The sequence below is a fragment of the Cheilinus undulatus genome, linkage group 9 (genome assembly GCF_018320785.1).
Source record: "Cheilinus undulatus linkage group 9, ASM1832078v1, whole genome shotgun sequence".
Classification (NCBI taxonomy): Eukaryota; Metazoa; Chordata; class Actinopteri; order Labriformes; family Labridae; genus Cheilinus; species Cheilinus undulatus.
In genome coordinates this window covers 312,867-333,855 of record NC_054873.1, presented here as the reverse complement: position 1 = coordinate 333,855, position 20,989 = coordinate 312,867, and the positions used below count along the sequence as shown (strand labels likewise).

The window sequence follows — 20,989 nt, the reverse complement described above, 5'->3', positions numbered from 1 at the left end:
ACCGTACTGGATCAAACCAAACCCCTGATGGAAACACTATTTAGGGGTTAGGGTACCGAACCGTACTGGATCAAACCAAACCCCTGATGGAAACACTATTTAGAGGTTAGGGTACCGAACCGTACTGGATCAAACCAAACCCCTGATGGAAACACTATTTAGGGGTTAGGGTACCGAACCGTACTGGATCAAACCAAACCCCTGATGGAAACACTATTTAGGAGTTAGGGTACCAAACCGTACTGGATCAAACCAAACCCCTGATGGAAACACTATTTAGGGGTTAGGGTACCGAACCGAACTGGATCAAACCAAACCCCTGATAGAAACACTATTTAGGGGTTAGGGTACCGAACCGTACTGGATCAAACCAAACCCCTGATGGAAACACTATTTAGGGGTAAGGGTACCAAACCGAACTGGATCAAACCAAACCCCTGATGGAAACACTATTGAGGGGTTAGGGTACCGAACCGTACTGGATCAAACCAAACCCCTGATAGAAACACTATTTAGGGGTTAGGGTACCGAACCGTACTGGATCAAACCAAACCCCTGATGGAAACACTATTTAGGGGTTAGGGTACCGAACCGTACTGGATCAAACCAAACCCCTGATGGAAACACTATTTAGGGGTAAGGGTACCAAACCGAACTGGATCAAACCAAACCCCTGATGGAAACACTATTTAGGGGTTAGGGTACCAAACCGTACTGGATCAAACCAAACCCCTGATAGAAACACTATTTAGGGGTTAGGGTACCGAACCGTACTGGATCAAACCAAACCCCTGATGGAAACACTATTTAGGGGTAAGGGTACCAAACCGTACTGGATCAAACCAAACCCCTGATGGAAACACTATTTAGGAGTTAGGGTACCAAACCGTACTGGATCAAACCAAACCCCTGATGGAAACACTATTTAGGGGTTAGGGTACCGAACCGAACTGGATCAAACCAAACCCCTGATGGAAACACTATTTAGGGGTAAGGGTACCGAACCGTACTGGATCAAACCAAACCCCTGATGGAAACACTATTTAGGGGTTAGGGTACCGAACCGAACTGGATCAAACCAAACCCCTGATGGAAACACTATTTAGGGGTTAGGGTACCGAACCGAACTGGATCAAACCAAACCCCTGATGGAAACACTATTTAGGGGTTAGGGTACCGAACCGTACTGGATCAAACCAAACCCCTGATGGAAACACTATTTAGGGGTTAGGGTACCGAACCGAACTGGATCAAACCAAACCCCTGATGGAAACACTATTTAGGGGTTAGGGTACGGAACCGTACTGGATCAAGCCAAACCCCTGATGGAAACACTATTTAGGGGTTAGGGTACCGAACCGTACTGGATCAAACCAAACCCCTGATGGAAACACTATTTAGGGGTTAGGGTACCGAACCGTACTGGATCAAACCAAACCCCTGATGGAAACACTATTTAGAGGTTAGGGTACCGAACCGTACTGGATCAAACCAAACCCCTGATGGAAACACTATTTAGGGGTTAGGGTACCAAACCGTACTGGATCAAACCAAACCCCTGATGGAAACACTATTTAGGAGTTAGGGTACCAAACCGTACTGGATCAAACCGGACCCCTGATGGAAACACTATTTAGGGGTTAGGGTACCGAACCGTACTGGATCAAACCAAACCCCTGATGGAAACGCTATTTAGGGGTTAGGGTACCGAACCGTACTGGATCAAACCGGACCCCTGATGGAAACACTATTTAGGAGTTTGGGTACCGAACCGTACTGGATCAAACTGGACCCCTGATGGAAACAGGGCTAAAGAGAACCAGGCTCGTACCTCGGTAATGGGCACTCTCTTGTTGGCCATGGACATCAGACAGGTCTCCCTCAGTAGCATCTCCTCCTCCTCCTCTTCATCAGCAAACGGAGGTTTAGGAGGAGGCTCCAGCTCTTCAGGAGGAGGCGGGAGAGGAGGAGGAGGGGGAGGAGCTCCAGGCAGGGTGGTTGTGATGAGGGGCTGGGGGAACTCCTGATAGAGAGAGAACAGATAAGGACTGAGACCCTCAGACGGTCCACCACCCCTCCTCTAATCATCAACGACAGCGGGGGGCGTACCATTCCAAAATGATGGGTGGCGTTCACGTAGAGGGGCAGTGGAGGAAAACATCCGCCGTCATCGGGGAGCAGCTCAGGGGGCGGGGACGGGACTGAAACAAATGTCGCCATGGTTACTGGGTCTATGTCAGCTCCATGACAGAGGAAGAGAGGCAGGCTACCAGGAAGTAACTAGTTACATTTACTCAGATTACTGTGACCCAGGGCCGTCTCTTACCCCTTTCCCACTGGCCCAAAAACCGGTTTAAACCCGCTAACAATCGGCTCCTGTCGGCAGTGGGAAAGGCTCTGATCGGCATTCAGACCCGGGTCGACTGACCCTGCAATGGACACGGGTTTTTATGGGCTCCAGTGGGAACGTCAACCCCGGGTGAACACGGGATGACTTTGGCGTAGCGTGCCTCCGTTTATATTAACACGAGTAATGCGTTGATATTTCCTGCCTGCTGTGATTCGTAGATCCTTGTCGTTGTTGCACAGAAGCGTTATTCTGTCCGCTGTTTCAGCCTGATGAGGAGGCGGAGTTTAAAGGCAGAGGTTTCCAACATGGCAGCGCAGTTTAACGGCACATATAAAGACAAAAATGCTTGTCTAGCTGACTCCTGTCATAATGAACATATCTGCTGAAAGCTGGCATGTTCTCGTGAACCAGTCAGTCGTCTACAGCCTCGGATTTCTCATGGATTATGACAGGAAGTGCAGCGCTTCCTGCGTAAAAATGCAGCTGGAGAATGGGAGACTTTTCTAAAAGTTTTTTCTATGTCCCTTTATCATACGTCTGCTCCTTGGAAGTGACTACATGTTCTTCTTTTAGTTTTCACCCTTAAATCTGAGTCTGAACTCTGCCGCCTCCTCCAGCTGCTGAGCCTGATGGCAGCTGATGAGGAGGCGGAGTTTAAAGGCTGGAGTTTCTGTGTTAATCTTTAAAAAGATCCAAAATGGACGACTGTCAGAAGGTATCTTTGTCAGAGACAGACAGAGCTAGAAAAGCCACGTGATGACATCAGCTTGACGTACCAGAGGGAAAACACGCCACGCAGCTCGCCTGCTCGATCAGACCCGGGTCTGCTGGGGAAGGAGTCACTTGGCGATTGTTAGCGGGTTTACCCGCGTTTAAAAAACCCGCTTTTACACGCTGGGGGGAAAGCGTGATCTGTGTACTCCCCCAACACTCACCGGGTGAGCTGGTCTCACTGTCCGTATCCATGGCAACCTCGTCATAGTTGTCGTACTGGTAAAGGTTCCCTGAGGCGTCCAGACCCTGTTTACCTGCTGACTTCCTGTGCTCCCGCTCTCTGGACTGAAACAGGACCAGGCAACAAAACTTTATTTAAACACCACCTTCAGAACAAACTTTATTTAAACACTAACTTTAGATCAATAAACTTTATTTAAACACTACCTTCAGAACAAACTTTATTTAAACACCACCTTCAGAACAAACTTTATTTAAACACTACCTTTAGATCAATAAACTTTATTTAAACACTACCTTTAGATCAATAAACTTTATTTAAACACTACCTTTAGATCAATAAACTTTATTTAAACACTACCTTTAGATCAATAAACTTTATTTAAACACTACCTTTAGATCAATAAACTTTATTTAAACACCACCTTCAGAACAAACTTTATTTAAACACTAACTTTAGATCAATAAACTTTATTTAAACACTACCTTCAGAACAAACTTTATTTAAACACCACCTTCAGAACAAACTTTATTTAAACACTACCTTTAGATCAATAAACTTTATTTAAACACTACCTTTAGATCAATAAACTTTATTTAAACACTACCTTTAGATCAATAAACTTTATTTAAACACCACCTTTAGATCAATAAACTTTATTTAAACACTACCTTTAGATCAATAAACTTTATTTAAACACTACCTTTAGATCAATAAACTTTATTTAAACACTACCTTTAGATCAATAAACTTTATTTAAACACCACCTTTAGATCAATAAACTTTATTTAAACACTACCTTTAGATCAATAAACTTTATTTAAACACCACCTTCAGAACAAACTTTATTTAAACACCACCTTCAGAACAAACTTTATTTAAACACTAACTTTAGATCAATAAACTTTATTTAAACACTACCTTCAGAACAAACTTTATTTAAACACCACCTTCAGAACAAACTTTATTTAAACACTACCTTTAGATCAATAAACTTTATTTAAACACTACCTTTGGATCAATAAACTTTATTTAAACACTACCTTTAGATCAATAAACTTTATTTAAACACTACCTTTAGATCAATAAACTTTATTTAAACACTACCTTTAGATCAATAAACTTTATTTAAACACTACCTTTAGATCAATAAACTTTATTTAAACACTACCTTTAGATCAATAAACTTTATTTAAACACTACCTTTAGATGTGATTCTACAGAGCAGACTTAGATCTAGAGTTAGTCCACAATAATGTGAAACAGAAATAAAAGAAATAAAGACACTAGAAACATTTAAGGTACTAAAATGTAAAAACCAGGATTCTGCCAAAGGGGAGGAATTCTCTGAGAGTCCTGGACAGGACCCCAGAGTCCCAGGACCCTGGGACCAGCATCAGTGCCCTCACTGGGGCTTTCATGAAATCAACCAAGAATAATTATAGAAACACCTGAAGACATGTCACGGGTGTGACTCACCTTGCTCCGTGCCTGGCTCCGCCCCCCCACCAGCTTCATGAAGCGGTTATACTGCTCATCCTGATTGGACAGATCTCGGATCCTGCGGATCTCCTCCTCTCGTTTACGTCGCTCCTCCTCCTCCTGGCGCCGTTTCTCCTCCTGCTCCCTCTGCTGCTGCAGCTTCCATGTCCTCACCTGCTGCTTCCTGACCGCCTGCTTCGCCGCCGAGCCTGAAACCACATCCATCCATTATAGACCAGGACTGAACAACCTGAGGACTCGTATCAGAGCCTGAAACCACATCCATCCATTATAGACCAGGACTGAACAACCTGAGGACTCGTATCAGAGCCTGAAACCACATCCATCCATTATAGACCAGGACTGAACAACCTGAGGACTCGTATCAGAGCCTGAAACCACATCCATCCATTATAGACCAGGACTGAACAACCTGAGGACTCGTATCAGAGCCTGAAACCACATCCATCCATTATAGACCAGGACTGAACAACCTGAGGACTCGTATCTGAGCCTGAAACCACATCCATCCATTATAGACCAGGACTGAACAACCTGAGGACTCGTATCTGAGCCTGAAACCACATCCATCCATTATAGACCAGGACTGAACAACCTGAGGACTCGTATCAGAGCCTGAAACCACATCCATCCATTATAGACCAGGACTGAACAACCTGAGGACTCGTATCTGAGCCTGAAACCACATCCATCCATTATAGACCAGGACTGAACAACCTGAGGACTCGTATCAGAGCCTGAAACCACATCCATCCATTATAGACCAGGACTGAACAACCTGAGGACTCGTATCAGAGCCTGAAACCACATCCATCCATTATAGACCAGGACTGAACAACCTGAGGACTCGTATCAGAGCCTGAAACCACATCCATCCATTATAGACCAGGACTGAACAACCTGAGGACTCGTATCAGAGCCTGAAACCACATCCATCCATTATAGACCAGGACTGAACAACCTGAGGACTCGTATCAGAGCCTGAAACCACATCCATCCATTATAGACCAGGACTGAACAACCTGAGGACTCGTATCAGAGCCTGAAACCACATCCATCCATTATAGACCAGGACTGAACAACCTGAGGACTCGTATCAGAGCCTGAAACCACATCCATCCATTATAGACCAGGACTGAACAACCTGAGGACTCGTATCAGAGCCTGAAACCACATCCATCCATTATAGACCAGGACTGAACAACCTGAGGACTCGTATCAGAGCCTGAAACCACATCCATCCATTATAGACCAGGACTGAACAACCTGAGGACTCGTATCAGAGCCTGAAACCACATCCATCCATTATAGACCAGGACTGAACAACCTGAGGACTCGTATCAGAGCCTGAAACCACATCCATCCATTATAGACCAGGACTGAACAACCTGAGGACTCGTATCAGAGCCTGAAACCACATCCATCCATTATAGACCAGGACTGAACAACCTGAGGACTCGTATCTGAGCCTGAAACCACATCCATCCATTATAGACCAGGACTGAACAACCTGAGGACTCGTATCTGAGCCTGAAACCACATCCATCCATTATAGACCAGGACTGAACAACCTGAGGACTCGTATCAGAGCCTGAAACCACATCCATCCATTATAGACCAGGACTGAACAACCTGAGGACTCGTATCTGAGCCTGAAACCACATCCATCCATTATAGACCAGGACTGAACAACCTGAGGACTCGTATCTGAGCCTGAAACCACATCCATCCATTATAGACCAGGACTGAACAACCTGAGGACTCGTATCAGAGCCTGAAACCACATCCATCCATTATAGACCAGGACTGAACAACCTGAGGACTCGTATCAGAGCCTGAAACCACATCCATCCATTATAGACCAGGACTGAACAACCTGAGGACTCGTATCAGAGCCTGAAACCACATCCATCCATTATAGACCAGGACTGAACAACCTGAGGACTCGTATCTGAGCCTGAAACCACATCCATCCATTATAGACCAGGACTGAACAACCTGAGGACTCGTATCTGAGCCTGAAACCACATCCATCCATTATAGACCAGGACTGAACAACCTGAGGACTCGTATCTGAGCCTGAAACCACATCCATCCATTATAGACCAGGACTGAACAACCTGAGGACTCGTATCAGAGCCTGAAACCACATGGATCTATTAAGGACTAGGACTCTGGACCTCACCTGGACTGATCACCTTCTTCATGGTCTGAGCTCTCCCTGCTGTTCTGCTTCGGTCTCCTGACGCCGCTCTTGTGGAAGGTCCAGCTCCGGGTTTGGGACCAGGTTTAGGGACTGTTTTAGAACTGGGTTTGGAACTGGGTTTGGAACTAGGTTTAGGACTAGGTTTAGGACTGGGTTTAGGACTGGGTTTAGGACTGGGTTTAGGACTGGGTTTAGGACTGGGCTTCGTTCTGTCTCTGTCTCTTTCTGCAGGCCTGGCTCCACTGGTCTTGGTGCGGTCCCGATCAGGAGGGGGTTTGGACCTGGTTCTGCTCCTCTCGGTGGGCGGAGCAGCAGACGACAAGGACACAGAGGTGGACGAGGACCGGGTAGAGACTCTCTGTCTGCAGGGGGGAGTCTGTCCCGGTCCTTTGTCCTGGACCGATCCCGGTCCTTTGTCCTGGACCGATCCCGGTCCTTTGTCCTGGACCGATCCCGGTCCTTTGTCCTGGACCGGTCTGGTGATCCGGTCTTTGCTCTTCTTCAGCACCTGCTGCTCCTTCTGCTGCCACTTCTTACTGGCCGACTGCAGAGCGAGGAGACGCAGCTGCAGCTCCGATAGCTCCTCCTCCTCCACCTCCACCACGCCCTGGGGGGACAGAGAGAGAGGTCAGCACCGCTACGGGGGTCTGTGGAGGTCCTCAGGGTCCACCCTCTAGACCTAGGACTAGGACTTGACTTATGCTGCCCTGGTACCAAAGAGGAGTCATGTCTAACTTTTACTAATGACATAAATGGGTCTCCGGTCTGGGTCTCAGGTCTGGGTCTCAGGTCTGGGTCTCAGCTGTTAAAGAGAACTCTGGAGTGGGCTCTGGTACAGGTCTTGGTCTCAGGTCTTGGTCTCAGGTCTGGGTCTCAGCTGTTAAAGAGAACTCTGGAGTGGGCTCTGGTACAGGTCTTGGTCTCAGGTCTTGGTCTCAGGTCTGGGTCTCAGGTCTGGGTCTCAGCTGTTAAAGAGAACTCTGGAGTGGGCTCTGGTACAGGTCTTGGTCTCAGGTCTGGGTCTCAGGTCTGGGTCTCAGGTCTGGATCTCAGCTGTTAAAGAGAACTCTGGAGTGGGCTCTGGTACAGGTCTTGGTCTCAGGTCTGGGTCTCAGTTCTGAGTCTCAGGTCTGGATCACAGCTGTTAAAGAGAACTCTGGAGTGGGCTCTGGTACAGGTCTGGGTCTCAGGTCTGGGTCTCAGGTCTGGGTCTCAGGTCTGGGTCTCAGGTCTGGGTCTCAGGTCTGGATCTCAGCTGTTAAAGAGAACTCTGGAGTGGGCTCTGGTACAGGTCTGGGTCTCAGGTCTGGGTCTCAGGTCTGGGTCTCAGGTCTGGGTCTCAGCTGTTAAAGAGAACTCTGGAGTGGGCTCTGGTACAGGTCTTGGTCTCAGGTCTTGGTCTCAGGTCTGGGTCTCAGCTGTTAAAGAGAACTCTGGAGTGGGCTCTGGTACAGGTCTGGGTCTCAGGTCTGGGTCTCAGGTCTGGGTCTCAGGTCTGGGTCTCAGGTCTGGGTCTCAGGTCTTGGTCTCAGGTCTTGGTCTCAGGTCTGGGTCTCAGGTCTTGGTCTCAGGTCTTGGTCTCAGGTCTGGGTCTCAGGTCTGGGTCTCAGGTCTGGGTCTCAGGTCTTGGTCTCAGGTCTGGGTCTCAGGTCTGGGTCTCAGGTCTGGGTCTCAGGTCTTGGTCTCAGGTCTGGGTCTCAGCTGTTAAAGGGGCTCTTGATCCACCTGTGAAGTCTACCCTGCCCCACACCAGCTCACCTTCTCAGGAGAGAGGGCGGAGTCTTCACTGGACGCCGACGACTCAATGACACACGAACACGCCGCCTTCTTCTCTGGTTCTGTTTCCTGTTTGCAGCTCGGACACGTGGTCGTCTTCCTCTCCTCAGACTCTTCATCAGCCGTCTGCTCCTTCTCTGCTCCATCCTGTCCTCCGCCCTCTTCTTCTTCACCTGCTCACACGGACAGGTGGTCAACAGGAAGTCAGGTTTACATCAACGCTAAACAGGAAGTCAGGTTTACATCAACGCTAAACAGGAAGTCAGGTTTACATCAACGCTAAACAGGAAGTCAGGTTTAGTCTGGAGCCTGACCCTAACCCTAAATCTAACCTCTAATCTCAGGGGATTTTTAAACTCAAACCTCGCCGCTCACCTTCCTCCTCAGCCTCGCCACCTTCCCTCTGTTGCTCCGCCCACTTCCTCCTAATCTCATCCAGGTCAGAGGGCGTGGGGAGTTTCTGACGGAGAGGTTTGATGTTGAAGGCCTGAAACACTTTTCTGTCCTCCGGCTCACAGGGCTCCGGTTCTGGTACTGGTTCTGGTGCTGCTGCTGGTTCCGATGCCCCCGAAGGTTCTGGTTCTGGTTTGTTCTCGGTGACGGCGGCGGCGTCCGATATCTGTCCCCTGACGGGGGGCGACTCCGTCTCCAGAGCCATGGTCTCCTCTTTACGGATACACTCCAGCTCCAGCTGGATCTGTTTGTACTTGCACAGCAGGTCCTCGAAGGACTCGTCTACAACCGAGTCCACTTTGGGGGCGCTGTGAGACGCTTTTCTCACCTGAGGCCTCCCCATTGGTTTCTCTGAGGTCACATGGTCAAGAAGGTTCACATTTCATACCCAGACTAAAGTATTCACCTAGAAACTGAAACCACTGCCCCCCATGCTGAAGTCACTTCCTGCCCCCATCCACAGATCTGTGTACGCCCACAACGCTGGAATGGAAGATGGCAACTGCAATGGATTATGGGATGTGTAGTTCCTCCAGTCCAGGAAACATTGAGCTGTAGTCCTGGTCCATCTTGTTATGGTTCAAGAGTCTGACAATCCTGAGGGTTCAGGACCTGAACACACCTGAGACCTGAACACACCTGAGACCTGAACACACCTGAGACCTGAACACACCTGAGACCTGAACAAACCTGAGACCTGAACAAACCTGAGACCTGAACACACCTGAGACCTGAACACACCTGAGACCTGAACAAACCTTAGACCTGAACACACCTGAGACCTGAACACACCTGAGACCTGAACAAACCTGAGACCTGAACACACCTGAGACCTGAACACACCTGAGACCTGAACACACCTGAGACCTGAACACACCTGAGACCTGAACACACCTGAGACCTGAACAAACCTGAGACCTGAACACACCTGAGACCTGAACACACCTGAGACCTGAACACACCTGAGACCTGAACACACCTGAGACCTGAACACACCTGAGACCTAAACAAACCTTAGACCTGAACACACCTGAGACCTGAACAAACCTGAGACCTGAACACACCTGAGACCTGAACACACCTGTGACCTGAACAAACCTGAGACCTGAACAAACCTGAGACCTGAACACACCTGAGACCTGAACACACCTGAGACCTGAACACACCTGTGACCTGAACAAACCTGAGACCTGAACACACCTGAGACCTGAACACACCTGAGACCTGAACACACCTGAGACCTGAACACACCTGAGACCTGAACACACCTGTGACCTGAACAAACCTGAGACCTGAACACACCTGAGACCTGAACACACCTGAGACCTGAACACACCTGAGACCTGAACACACCTGAGACCTGAACAAACCTGAGACCTGAACACACCTGAGACCTGAACACACCTGAGACCTGAACACACCTGAGACCTGAACAAACCTGAGACCTGAACACACCTGAGACCTGAACACACCTGAGACCTGAACCTACCTGAGACCTGAACACACCTGAGACCTGAACACACCTGAGACCTGAACACACCTGAGACCTGAACACACCTGAGACCTGAACAAACCTGAGACCTGAACACACCTGAGACCTGAACACACCTGAGACTTGAACAAACCTGAGACCTGAACAAACCTGAGACCTGAACACACCTGAGACCTGAACACACCTGAGACCTGAACAAACCTGAGACCTGAAAACACCTGAGACCTGAACACACCTGAGACCTGAACAAACCTGAGACCTGAACAAACCTGAGACCTGAACAAACCTGAGACCTGAACACACCTGAGACCTGAACACACCTGAGACCTGAACACACCTGAGACCTGAACACACCTGAGACCTGAACACACCTGAGCTCATCTCTACGTCACTGAGAGTTTTCACCATGACATCATTTCCTCCTGATTCAGAATTAAACTAAACATGAGAGCAGCTACTCAGTGAGTCACTGATGATCACAGACAAGTAGGGACAGGAAGTGACATCATCACTGTTGGAAGGTTTCATTTCACCAGCAGCTGGATCATGTGATTCACATGAGTCATCATCTGAGACGACGCCCCAGACAGTCTACAAGAGCTACATGAGACCTGGACATCAGAATGGTACACCCTGGTTTTGGACTGTCAGGACATCAGAATGGTAAACCCTGGTTTAGGACTGTCAGGACATCAGAATAATAAACCCTGGTTTAGGACTGACAGGACATCAGAATAATAAACCCTGGTTTAGGACTGTCAGGACATCAGAATAATAAACCCTGGTTTAGGACTGTCAGGACATCAGAATAATAAACCCTGGTTTAGGACCGTCAGGACATCAGAATAATAAACCCTGGTTTAGGACTGACAGGACATCAGAATAATAAACCCTGGTTTAGGACTGTCAGGACATCAGAATAATAAACCCTGGTTCAGGACTGTCGGGACATCAGAATAATAAACCCTGGTTCAGGACTGTCGGGACATCAGAATAATAAACCCTGGTTTAGGACTGTCAGGACATCAGAATAATAAACCCTGGTTTAGGACTGTCGGGGCATCAGAATAATAAACCCTGGTTTAGGACTGACAGGACATCAGAATAATAAACCCTGGTTTAGGACTGTCAGGACATCAGAATAATAAATCCTGGTTTAGGACTGTCAGGACATCAGAATAATAAACCCTGGTTTAGGACTGACAGGACATCAGAATAATAAACCCTGGTTTAGGACTGTCAGGATATCAGAATAATAAACCCTGGTTTAGGACTGACAGGACATCAGAATAATAAACCCTGGTTTAGGACTGACAGGACATCAGAATAATAAACCCTGGTTTAGGACTGACAGGACATCAGAATAATAAATCCTGGTTTAGGACTGTCAGGACATCAGAATAATAAACCCTGGTTTAGGACTGACAGGACATCAGAATAATAAACCCTGGTTTAGGACTGTCAGGACATCAGAATAATAAACCCTGGTTTAGGACCATCAGGACATCAGAATAATAAACCCTGGTTTAGGACTGACAGGACATCAGAATAATAAACCCTGGTTTAGGACTGTCAGGACATCAGAATAATAAACCCTGGTTTAGGACTGTCGGGACATCAGAATAATAAACCCTGGTTTAGGACTGACAGGACATCAGAATAATAAACCCTGGTTTAGTACTGTCAGGACATCAGAATAATAAACCCTGGTTTAGGACTGTCAGGACATCAGAATAATAAACCCTGGTTTAGGACTGTCGGGACATCAGAATAATAAACCCTGGTTTAGGACTGTCGGGACATCAGAATAATAAACCCTGGTTTAGGACTGTCGGGACATCAGAATAATAAACCGTGGTTTAGGACTGTCGGGACATCAGAATAATAAACCCTGGTTTAGGACTGTCGGGACATCAGAATAATAAACCCTGGTTTAGGACTGACGGGACATCAGAATAATAAACCCTGGTTTAGGACTGACGGGACATCAGAATAATAAACCCTGGTTTAGGACTGTCCGGACATCAGAATAATAAACCCTGGTTTAGGACTGTCGGGACATCAGAATAATAAACCCTGGTTTAGGACTGACGGGACATCAGAATAATAAACCCTGGTTTAGGACTGTCGGGACATCAGAATAATAAACCCTGGTTTAGGACTGTCGGGACATCAGAATAATAAACCCTGGTTCAGGACTGTCGGGACATCAGAATAATAAACCCTGGTTCAGGACCGTCAGGGCATCAGAATAATAAACCCTGGTTTAGGACTGACAGGACATCAGAATAATAAACCCTGGTTTAGGATTGTCAGGACATCAGAATAATAAACCCTGGTTTAGGACTGACAGGACATCAGAATATAAACCCTGGTTTAGGACTGACAGGACATCAGAATAATAAACCCTGGTTTAGGACTGTCAGGACATCAGAATAATAAACCCTGGTTTAGGACTGTCAGGACATCAGAATAATAAACCCTGGTTTAGGACTGTCAGGATATCAGAATAATAAACCCTGGTTCAGGACTGTCAGGACATCAGAATAATAAACCCTGGTTTAGGACTGTCGGGACATCAGAATAATAAACCCTGGTTTAGGACTGTCGGGACATCAGAATTATAAACCCTGGTTTAGGACTGACGGGACATCAGAATAATAAACCCTGGTTTAGGACTGTCGGGACATCAGAATAATAAACCCTGGTTTAGGACTGACAGGACATCAGAATAATAAACCCTGGTTTAGGACTGACAGGACATCAGAATAATAAACCCTGGTTTAGGACTGACGGGACATCAGAATAATAAACCCTGGTTTAGGACTGTCGGGACATCAGAATAATAAACCCTGGTTTAGGACTGTCGGGACATCAGAATAATAAACCCTGGTTTAAGACTGACGGGACATCAGAATAATAAACCCTGGTTTAGGACTGTCGGGACATCAGAATAATAAACCCTGGTTTAGGACTGTCGGGACATCAGAATAATAAACCCTGGTTTAGTACTGTCGGGACATCAGAATAATAAACCCTGGTTTAGGACTGTCGGGACATCAGAATAATAAACCCTGGTTTAGGACTGTCGGGACATCAGAATAATAAACCCTGGTTTAGGACTGACGGGACATCAGAATAATAAACCCTGGTTTAGGACTGTCGGGACATCAGAATAATAAACCCTGGTTTAGGACTGTCGGGACATCAGAATAATAAACCCTGGTTTAGGACTGTCGGGACATCAGAATAATAAACCCTGGATCAGGACTGTCGGGACATCAGAATAATAAACCCTGGTTCAGGACCGTCAGGGCATCAGAATAATAAACCCTGGTTTAGGACTGACAGGACATCAGAATAATAAACCCTGGTTTAGGATTGTCAGGACATCAGAATAATAAACCCTGGTTTAGGACTGACAGGACATCAGAATAATAAACCCTGGTTTAGGACTGACGGGACATCAGAATAATAAACCCTGGTTTAGGACTGTCGGGACATCAGAATAATAAACCCTGGTTTAGGACTGTCGGGACATCAGAATAATAAACCCTGGTTCAGGACCGTCGGGACATCAGAATAATAAACCCTGGTTTAGGACTGTCAGGACATCAGAATAATAAACCCTGGTTTAGGACTGTCAGGACATCAGAATAATAAACCCTGGTTTAGGACTGTCAGGACATCAGAATAATAAACCCTGGTTTAGTACTGTCGGGACATCAGAATAATAAACCCTGGTTTAGGACTGTCGGGACATCAGAATAATAAACCCTGGTTTAGGACTGTCGGGACATCAGAATAATAAACCCTGGTTTAGGACTGTCGGGACATCAGAATAATAAACCCTGGTTTAGGACTGACGGGACATCAGAATAATAAACCCTGGTTTAGGACTGTCGGGACATCAGAATAATAAACCCTGGTTTAGTACTGTCAGGATATCAGAATAATAAACCCTGGTTTAGGACTGTCGGGACATCAGAATAATAAACCCTGGTTTAGGACTGTCGGGACATCAGAATAATAAACCCTGGTTTAGGACTGACGGGACATCAGAATAATAAACCCTGGTTTAGGACTGTCGGGACATCAGAATAATAAACCCTGGTTTAGGACTGTCGGGACATCAGAATAATAAACCCTGGTTTAGGACTGTCGGGACATCAGAATAATAAACCCTGGTTCAGGACTGTCGGGACATCAGAATAATAAACCCTGGTTCAGGACTGTCGGGACATCAGAATAATAAACCCTGGTTTAGGACTGTCGGGACATCAGAATAATAAACCCTGGTTCAGGACCGTCAGGGCATCAGAATAATAAACCCTGGTTTAGGACTGACAGGACATCAGAATAATAAACCCTGGTTTAGGATTGTCAGGACATCAGAATAATAAACCCTGGTTTAGGACTGACAGGACATCAGAATAATAAACCCTGGTTTAGGACTGACAGGACATCAGAATAATAAACCCTGGTTTAGGACTGACAGGACATCAGAATAATAAACCCTGGTTTAGGACTGTCGGGACATCAGAATAATAAACCCTGGTTCAGGACCGTCAGGACATCAGAATAATAAACCCTGGTTCAGGACCGTCAGGACATCAGAATAATAAACCCTGGTTAAGGACTGACAGGACATCAGAATAATAAACCCTGGTTTAGGACTGTCAGGGCATCAGAATAATAAACCCTGGTTCAGGACCGTCGGGACATCAGAATAATAAACCCTGGTTCAGGACCGTCAGGACATCAGAATAATAAACCCTGGTTTAGGACTGACAGGACATCAGAATAATAAACCCTGGTTTAGGACTGACAGGACATCAGAATAATAAACCCTGGTTTAGGACTGACAGGACATCAGAATAATAAACCCTGGTTTAGGACTGACAGGACATCAGAATAATAAACCCTGGTTTAGGACTGTCGGGACATCAGAATAATAAACCCTGGTTTAGGACTGACGGGACATCAGAATAATAAACCCTGGTTTAGGACTGTCGGGACATCAGAATAATAAACCCTGGTTTAGGACTGTCGGGACATCAGAATAATAAACCCTGGTTTAGGACTGACAGGACATCAGAATAATAAACCCTGGTTTAGGACTGACAGGACATCAGAATAATAAACCCTGGTTTAGGACTGACGGGACATCAGAATAATAAACCCTGGTTTAGGACTGTCGGGACATCAGAATAATAAACCCTGGTTTAGGACTGTCGGGACATCAGAATAATAAACCCTGGTTTAGGACTGACGGGACATCAGAATAATAAACCCTGGTTTAGGACTGTCAGGACATCAGAATAATAAACCCTGGTTTAGGACTGTCAGGACATCAGAATAATAAACCCTGGTTTGGTCCTGTCAGGATATCAGAATAATAAACCCTGGTTTAGGACTGTCGGGACATCAGAATAATAAACCCTGGTTTAGGACTGTCAGGACATCAGAATAATAAACCCTGGTTTAGGACTGACGGGACATCAGAATAATAAACCCTGGTTTAGGACTGTCGGGACATCAGAATAATAAACCCTGGTTTAGGACTGTCGGGACATCAGAATAATAAACCCTGGTTTAGGACTGTCAGGACATCAGAATAATAAACCCTGGTTCAGGACTGTCGGGACATCAGAATAATAAACCCTGGTTCAGGACCGTCAGGGCATCAGAATAATAAACCCTGGTTTAGGACTGACAGGACATCAGAATAATAAACCCTGGTTTAGGATTGTCAGGACATCAGAATAATAAACCCTGGTTTAGGACTGACAGGACATCAGAATAATAAACCCTGGTTTAGGACTGACAGGACATCAGAATAATAAACCCTGGTTTAGGACTGTCAGGACATCAGAATAATAAACCCTGGTTTAGGACTGTCGGGACATCAGAATAATAAACCCTGGTTCAGGACCGTCAGGACATCAGAATAATAAACCCTGGTTTAGGACCGTCAGGACATCAGAATAATAAACCCTGGTTTAGGACTGTCAGGACATCAGAATAATAAACCCTGGTTTAGTACTGTCAGGATATCAGAATAATAAACCCTGGTTTAGGACTGTCGGGACATCAGAATAATAAACCCTGGTTTAGGACTGTCGGGACATCAGAATAATAAACCCTGGTTTAGGACTGTCGGGACATCAGAATAATAAACCCTGGTTTAGGACTGACGGGACATCAGAATAATAAACCCTGGTTTAGGACTGTCGGGACATCAGAATAATAAACCCTGGTTTAGGACTGTCGGGACATCAGAATAATAAACCCTGGTTTAGGACTGTCGGGACATCAGAATAATAAACCCTGGTTCAGGACTGTCGGGACATCAGAATAATAAACCCTGGTTCAGGACTGTCGGGACATCAGAATAATAAACCCTGGTTTAGGACTGTCGGGACATCAGAATAATAAACCCTGGTTCAGGACCGTCAGGGCATCAGAATAATAAACCCTGGTTTAGGACTGACAGGACATCAGAATAATAAACCCTGGTTTAGGATTGTCAGGACATCAGAATAATAAACCCTGGTTTAGGACTGACAGGACATCAGAATAATAAACCCTGGTTTAGGACTGACAGGACATCAGAATAATAAACCCTGGTTTAGGACTGTCAGGACATCAGAATAATAAACCCTGGTTTAGGACTGTCGGGACATCAGAATAATAAACCCTGGTTCAGGACCGTCAGGACATCAGAATAATAAACCCTGGTTAAGGACTGACAGGACATCAGAATAATAAACCCTGGTTTAGGACTGTCAGGGCATCAGAATAATAAACCCTGGTTCAGGACTGTCGGGACATCAGAATAATAAACCCTGGTTCAGGACCGTCAGGACATCAGAATAATAAACCCTGGTTTAGGACTGACAGGACATCAGAATAATAAACCCTGGTCCAGGACTGTCGGGACATCAGAATAATAAACCCTGGTTCAGGACTGTCGGGACATCAGAATAATAAACCCTGGTTTAGGACTGTCGGGACATCAGAATAATAAACCCTGGTTCAGGACCGTCAGGGCATCAGAATAATAAACCCTGGTTTAGGACTGACAGGACATCAGAATAATAAACCCTGGTTTAGGATTGTCAGGACATCAGAATAATAAACCCTGGTTTAGGACTGACAGGACATCAGAATAATAAACCCTGGTTTAGGACTGACAGGACATCAGAATAATAAACCCTGGTTTAGGACTGTCAGGACATCAGAATAATAAACCCTGGTTTAGGACTGTCGGGACATCAGAATAATAAACCCTGGTTCAGGACCGTCAGGACATCAGAATAATAAACCCTGGTTAAGGACTGACAGGACATCAGAATAATAAACCCTGGTTTAGGACTGTCAGGGCATCAGAATAATAAACCCTGGTTTAGGACTGACAGGACATCAGAATAATAAACCCTGGTTTAGGACTGACGGGACATCAGAATAATAAACCCTGGTTTAGGACTGTCGGGACATCAGAATAATAAACCCTGGTTTAGGACTGACGGGACATCAGAATAATAAACCCTGGTTTAGGACTGTCGGGACATCAGAATAATAAACCCTGGTTTAGGACTGTCGGGACATCAGAATAATAAACCCTGGTTTAGGACTGACAGGACATCAGAATAATAAACCCTGGTTTAGGACTGACAGGACATCAGAATAATAAACCCTGGTTTAGGACTGACGGGACATCAGAATAATAAACCCTGGTTTAGGACTGTCGGGACATCAGAATAATAAACCCTGGTTTAGGACTGTCGGGACATCAGAATATTAAACCCTGGTTTAGGACTGACGGGACATCAGAATAATAAACCCTGGTTTAGGACTGTCAGGACATCAGAATAATAAACCCTGGTTTAGGACTGTCAGGACATCAGAATAATAAACCCTGGTTTGGTCCTGTCAGGATATCAGAATAATAAACACTGGTTTAGGACTGTCGGGACATCAGAATAATAAACCCTGGTTTAGGACTGACGGGACATCAGAATAATAAACCCTGGTTTAGGACTGTCGGGACATCAGAATAATAAACCCTGGTTTAGGACTGTCGGGACATCAGAATAATAAACCCTGGTTTAGGACTGTCAGGACATCAGAATAATAAACCCTGGTTTAGGACTGTCGGGACATCAGAATAATAAACCCTGGTTCAGGACCGTCAGGGCATCAGAATAATAAACCCTGGTTTAGGACTGACAGGACATCAGAATAATAAACCCTGGTTTAGGATTGTCAGGACATCAGAATAATAAACCCTGGTTTAGGACTGACAGGACATCAGAATAATAAACCCTGGTTTAGGACTGACAGGACATCAGAATAATAAACCCTGGTTTAGGACTGACAGGACATCAGAATAATAAACCCTGGTTCAGGACTGACAGGACATCAGAATAATAAACCCTGGTTTAGGACTGTCAGGACATCAGAATAATAAACCCTGGTTTAGGACTGACAGGACATCAGAATAATAAACCCTGGTTTAGGATTGTCAGGACATCAGAATAATAAACCCTGGTTTAGGACTGACAGGACATCAGAATAATAAACCCTGGTTTAGGACTGACAGGACATCAGAATAATAAACCCTGGTTCAGGACTGTCGGGACATCAGAATAATAAACCCTGGTTTAGGACTGTCGGGACATCAGAATAATAAACCCTGGTTTAGGACTGACAGGACATCAGAATAATAAACCCTGGTTTAGGACTGACAGGACATCAGAATAATAAACCCTGGTTTAGGACTGTCAGGGCATCAGGACGTCCCATTGATGACTGCTTTGATAGTTTTATTTAGTCTATCAGGCATAAAGGATCTGTTTTCTCAGCAGAGTCTGGGTCTCTTAATGTTATTTAATTTTTAAAGCTTTTTTTAGAATTTAATTTACTAAAAATAATAACAATAAAGGCTATTTTTCCTCTGAGGAGACTTAGTCATGTTGATAGTATTTAATATTTTTAATGATTTAATTTGATCAGTTATATTATCATTATACTTTATTATTTATTATTATTAATAAAGGATACGTTTCCTCTGAGGAGGCTCGGTCATGTTTCCGTGGATGTCTCCGGGTCCGTACCAGCCTTGGGGCCCTCTCATGGATCCACCTCCCCGGGGCCCTCGGTTCCAGTTACCCCGGCCTCCTCCCGCCATTCCTCGGTGTCTGAAGCGGCCCAGAGCTCCGTGGCTCCGCTCCCAGAAGCTGCTCCTGGGGCTGGGCTCTCCATGAAGACCGAGCCCCGGCGGAGGAGGAGACGGGGGCCGATCGGGCCCGCTCGGGCCGCACTGCTGCCGGTGGTTCGGGGGGAAACCTCCGCGGGGGTACGGCAGGAGGCAGGCCGGGTGCGGAGGCATGTTGAGCGGGTGTTGGTGAGGAGGGATGGCCGGATGTGGAGGCATGCTCAGCGGATGTTGGTGAGGTGGTAATGCCGGGTGTTGGTGAAGTTTCCTCGGACGTGGAGGAGCTCCTCCGCGGGGCCTGCTGCTCCCCTCCCCCCGCCGGAGAGGCACACTGTCTTCGGCCTCATCGTCGCAGATCTCTCCGTCCTCCAGCTCACCGTCCTCTGTCGGAGAGTGGTTCTTCGACGTTGAATCCATGGTTCAGTAAAAAATAAACTATTAAATCTATAATTTTTTACAGTTTAACGTTGTTTTTAATCCTAAATCATTTTAACTCTTCAGACTCTCTGGTCCGATCCAACCGTTAGCTCGATGCTAACTGCTACGTGCTACAACTCAGACTCTTCTTCTTTGGTGTTTATTGGCGCTTGGCAAACCAACTTATTGGTGCATTAGCGCCACCACCAGGACGGGGGTGTGGAGCAAGAGATAAGGCAGTACAAACAAACAAACAAAAAACTTGATTTTTTAAATCAAACTCAGTTTCTCTCAGGAATTTAGTAATGTCAAACTTGATTTTACCTGCTGATTCCCCAAAAAACCCTGTTCATGTAAAGTTTTATTTCCGTTCATGTAAAGTTTTATTTCTGTTCATGTAAAGTTTTAGTTCCTTTCATGTAAAGTTTTAGTTCCGTTCATGTAAAGTTTTAGTTCCGTTCATGTAAAGTTTTATTTCTGTTCATGTAAAATTTTATTTCTGTTCATGTAAAGTTTTATTTCCGTTCATGTAAAGTTTTATTTCTGTTCATGTAAAGTTTTAGTTCCTTTCATGTAAAGTTTTAGTTCCGTTCATGTAAAGTTTTAGTTCCGTTCAT

General features: G+C 45.8%; 1 protein-coding gene across 4 annotated transcripts in view; it reads right to left on the bottom strand.

Annotated features, from left to right (window-relative positions):
• LOC121515267 (zinc finger C3H1 domain-containing protein-like) overlaps positions 1 to 20,512 on the bottom strand; it is a 64,883-nt gene extending 44,371 nt beyond the window's left edge. For all 4 annotated transcript variants that reach the window (XR_005992363.1, XM_041795945.1, XM_041795947.1 and 1 more), the window contains exons 1-8: positions 19,802 to 20,512; positions 9,166 to 9,594; positions 8,773 to 8,963; positions 6,994 to 7,621; positions 4,785 to 4,996; positions 3,286 to 3,409; positions 2,110 to 2,201; positions 1,832 to 2,023 (exon numbers count right to left, since the gene is read on the bottom strand). Coding sequence is in view for 3 of the 4 variants with exons in the window: in XM_041795945.1 (XP_041651879.1) it covers positions 1,832 to 2,023; positions 2,110 to 2,201; positions 3,286 to 3,409; positions 4,785 to 4,996; positions 6,994 to 7,621; positions 8,773 to 8,963; positions 9,166 to 9,594; positions 19,802 to 20,372 (2,439 nt within the window). In the remaining variant the exon portion in view is untranslated. The remainder of the gene's footprint in view (positions 1 to 1,831; positions 2,024 to 2,109; positions 2,202 to 3,285; positions 3,410 to 4,784; positions 4,997 to 6,993; positions 7,622 to 8,772; positions 8,964 to 9,165; positions 9,595 to 19,801) is intronic.
• Between the last annotated feature and the right edge of the window lie 477 nt (positions 20,513 to 20,989).